This window comes from Fragaria vesca, linkage group LG2 (genome assembly GCF_000184155.1).
Source record: "Fragaria vesca subsp. vesca linkage group LG2, FraVesHawaii_1.0, whole genome shotgun sequence".
Classification (NCBI taxonomy): Eukaryota; Viridiplantae; Streptophyta; class Magnoliopsida; order Rosales; family Rosaceae; genus Fragaria; species Fragaria vesca.
This window is the reverse complement of record NC_020492.1, coordinates 10,351,509-10,354,999: the sequence shown is the minus strand read 5'-3', so window position 1 is coordinate 10,354,999 and position 3,491 is coordinate 10,351,509. Positions and strand designations below refer to the sequence as shown.

The following is a 3,491-nucleotide window of genomic DNA, read 5'->3' as shown; positions in this document are numbered from 1 at the left end:
CCTCACTTCATCGGTTCTAGCACTTTAGGACCATAATCAAGAAAATCCAATTGTCTGATTCTCCAATTTTTGAAAAATCTCAAACTTAACCAAAACTCCTCAAAAAATTTCAAACTTAACAACAATGAACCCCTCACAACATAACATATTAATTAACATCAAAAACTACCCAAAAGTGGGGGCAGCTCCGCCGGCAGCAGTGGCCGGTAGTCCCTACTCTGGCGACCTCCAATGCTCACCAAAATTTGACACTATCACTACAAAAAAAAAGTATTTTAGCGACGGCGCAAAACTGTCGCTAATAGCCCTTTTGCCGTCGCAAAAGAGCATTCGCAACGGCAAAGCGTCCGTCGCAAATAGTGGCGTCACCAATGCTGTTAGTTACGGCAAATACGCCGTCGCAAGAGCATTAGCGACGGCAAATCTATGTCGTCGCAAGAAGATGCGACGGTGTAATTGCCGTAGCCAATACTATTGGCAACGCCAGTATTTGCAACGGATGTTTTGCAACGGTAACAACGCCGTGGCAAAAAGACTGTGTAAAAAAAAAAAAAAACTCATACAATATACATTGCAAATTTTTATTTTTTATTGCATAAAAACCATACAAGAAAGAATAAGCCCAATGCTGGGAATGGTATGCTTTAATCTTTCTCAATAATGTTACAAAATGAATGAAGCTTCTACAGAAGTTTACAAAAAAATGAAGCAAGTTTACAAGATCATGAAGCTTCAAGGTAGTTATTTGTCTCTCCTCCAAGACTTAAGCAGAAGCTGCTCACCAATCTTGATTTGATTCTCTTTAGCTCATTCACTTCACTTGTTGATTTGACCAATTTGGCAGTAAGAGCTTGGAGTAGGCTAACACACAGCAAATCAATGTCTTCATTATCAGCTTCATTGCTTGTTTAGAACTCTTTGAACCATTATGTATAACTAGCTGATCAATGTCTTCCCCTAGTAAAATACATCGATCATCCTCTCATCAATAAATACATATGCAGAGTTCCATAACAACAACATCAATTCTCTAATGCAAGCAAACAATGATATCAATTCATGGCAAGAATTGTTCTACTCTAATGTAAATATCCAGATGGATGATTTTCTGTCATGGTAGAACCACACTGATTAATCCACACCATTTTAATTAACTAGAATTGTTCACACCATTCATGGCAAGAATTGTTCTACTCTAACGCAAATTGAATTGTTGTTAATAACTTCATATACTATTTCTACTCATCCCAGTTAAGTCAGTCTCAAATTTTCCCTCCTAATCTCACACACTCCTTTTCCTTGGGTTAACTACACTCAAGCTTGCCCTTTATCAAAATTTTATCTCTCTCATCTTCTTCATGAACCTATGTTATGCTTATCATTGATGCATATCCTTCATTCCACCACCATACTGTATTTACTCATATCAAAAGTCTACATGAACATTACTTTGTACGCCGGAATACATCTGGATACGCCCGGATACGTCTCGGAATTTGTAATTAAATAGGGGATATAGGATACATATATAGCAATTTGGTATATGAAGTTATATGAAATCACACGTAGGCAGATAAGAAACAGGAAGAATTGTACTAACAAGGGTTTTGAATCAAACTTTCTGGCACTGGAAAGGCTGGACGAAAAACAAGGTCAGCGTCATTAGTCTTCTGCTCTGTTGACTCATTTGGGTCTCCATATGCAAAGGCAACGTTGTGATAGCCAACAGTGTTTGGCACAGCTGCATCATTACCTGCATCTGGTTATGAAAACAATCAAAATCAAAATCGTACTTTCACATAAGAGTGAAACCATTGATACACATCAATCATTCGGCATAAAAACTGGAGGCAAAAGAAAAGGGTAGAGTTACACAGGAACACTCCCTGTTATTGCCTGCATTGCAACAATATATACCGTGCATGATAAGTACATGAATCTATTACTGATACTAATTAACTGGATTATATGTACTTTGGTAATTATGTGGTGGAAGGATGTAGAATTATGCCTACTGATTCAATTGACACATAATGAGATGATCTAGATTAATTGAAATGATTTAGATTAACCGAAGTGTTACACCTCAAAGGCTATTGCTATTGCTATTGGAGATTAGAGACGCCGATGATCACTTTGTAATGATCATCCATCCACTATGGATTAAGCTGCAAAAATCAGCTTCAGCAAGAAACAATTATCAAGTCCTTTTCTTTCATACAAGATACACAGTATGGAACACCCAAAACCTATGCCACAATCCCTTCGATCCCGAATTACCAATTCAATCATAGCAGAAAAACTGAAAATTCCTAATTGGAGCATAGCAGAAAAATTGAAAATTCCCAATTCGATCATAGCAGAAATAGAAGAGGAGATCGAATGTGCTATGCAAGAGGTGGAGAATGAAGTCTGTGTGCGGCTATGCAAAGATTAACTAACTTTTTCTTTTGTCTGGTATGATTAATTGGTGTAATATAGTAATATACATACCTCTACTTGAGGGGTTTTAACCCAAAAATCTCTCTAGGCTTAAGCCTATATAGCCTACTGACTACATCCGCCCCTGTCCTCCACCATATCATTTACACAAAAATTTACATACCAAATAAAGCAAGCATCTATAATCAATTTGAAACTCACAGATATAACATCTCTCCTGGATTAATCGTACATCGAAACTCACAGTATAGCCGGAATCTCTATTTCCAACTCGAACTCTCCGGTGACCGGAGAATATGGATACTGAGATCTGGTAGCACATCGGTGGGAGGGAGCAAGGAGGAGAAAGAAATGCTTATGTCCCTTGTGAAACGACGTCGTGGACCTCTCATCGCCGATCCACATGTTGACGACCACCGGTCGGCAGCCTAGGGCTTCGGTGACCAATCGTAGATGTGGATCGCAATCTGCCGCCAACGTCGTTTTCGGCGGTGGCTGAGCGCTTATGGGAAGGGAGTGCGCTGAGAGGGAGTCGGCGCCGTCGTGAGGGGTAAGGTGGAGGGAGACGAGGAAGAAGGTGAGGGCCGGCCAGTTATTGGTGGCGTTGGCGCAGAGAAAAAAAGAGAGGAGAGATTGAAAGAGATAAGACACAATGAAGAAAAAAAAAAAAAAAAAAACCTAAAAAACCAATCCTATCACGACGGCAGCTACTTTGCAATCGCAAAGTGTTGTTATTTGGCTACGACGAGTTCACGCCGAAGTAGACCAAAGTGGCTAGCGACGGCTAATGGCCACGGCATTTACTCGGTCGCAATTATTGCGACGGTAGCTGATTTGCCGTTGCAAAAAAATGACTATTGGCCACGGAATATGCACGCCTACGCTAACCGGGGTAGCCAATAGAATTATTTTTGAGTAAATGACACTTTAGTACTAATTTTAAAAGTTTATTGCCCATTCCAATGAAAATCTCTTTACCAACCCCATTCCAATAAATTCTAATAAAAGGACGTCAATACCCTCACCCTAATTTAACTCTCTTTCTCCTC

At 39.6% G+C, this 3,491-nt stretch overlaps 1 protein-coding gene across 2 annotated transcripts; it reads right to left on the bottom strand.

Moving 5' to 3' along the window:
* Positions 1-568: 568 nt before the first annotated feature.
* On the bottom strand, positions 569-3,001 carry LOC101309890. 2 transcript variants are annotated; one of them, XR_183930.1, is made up of 3 exons: positions 2,675-2,996; positions 1,601-1,759; positions 569-957 (listed from the first exon to the last, which is right to left on the bottom strand). XR_183930.1 is itself a non-coding variant. In XM_004290210.1 (3 exons), exons 1-3 carry the CDS (start codon positions 2,762-2,764, stop codon positions 812-814), a joined length of 426 nt encoding a protein of 141 aa, XP_004290258.1. In that variant the 5' UTR covers positions 2,765-3,001; the 3' UTR covers positions 569-811. The 2 variants fall into 2 exon arrangements, 1 of the variants encoding a protein (XP_004290258.1); XM_004290210.1 differs by having other exon boundaries at positions 2,644-3,001.
* Between the last annotated feature and the right edge of the window lie 490 nt (positions 3,002-3,491).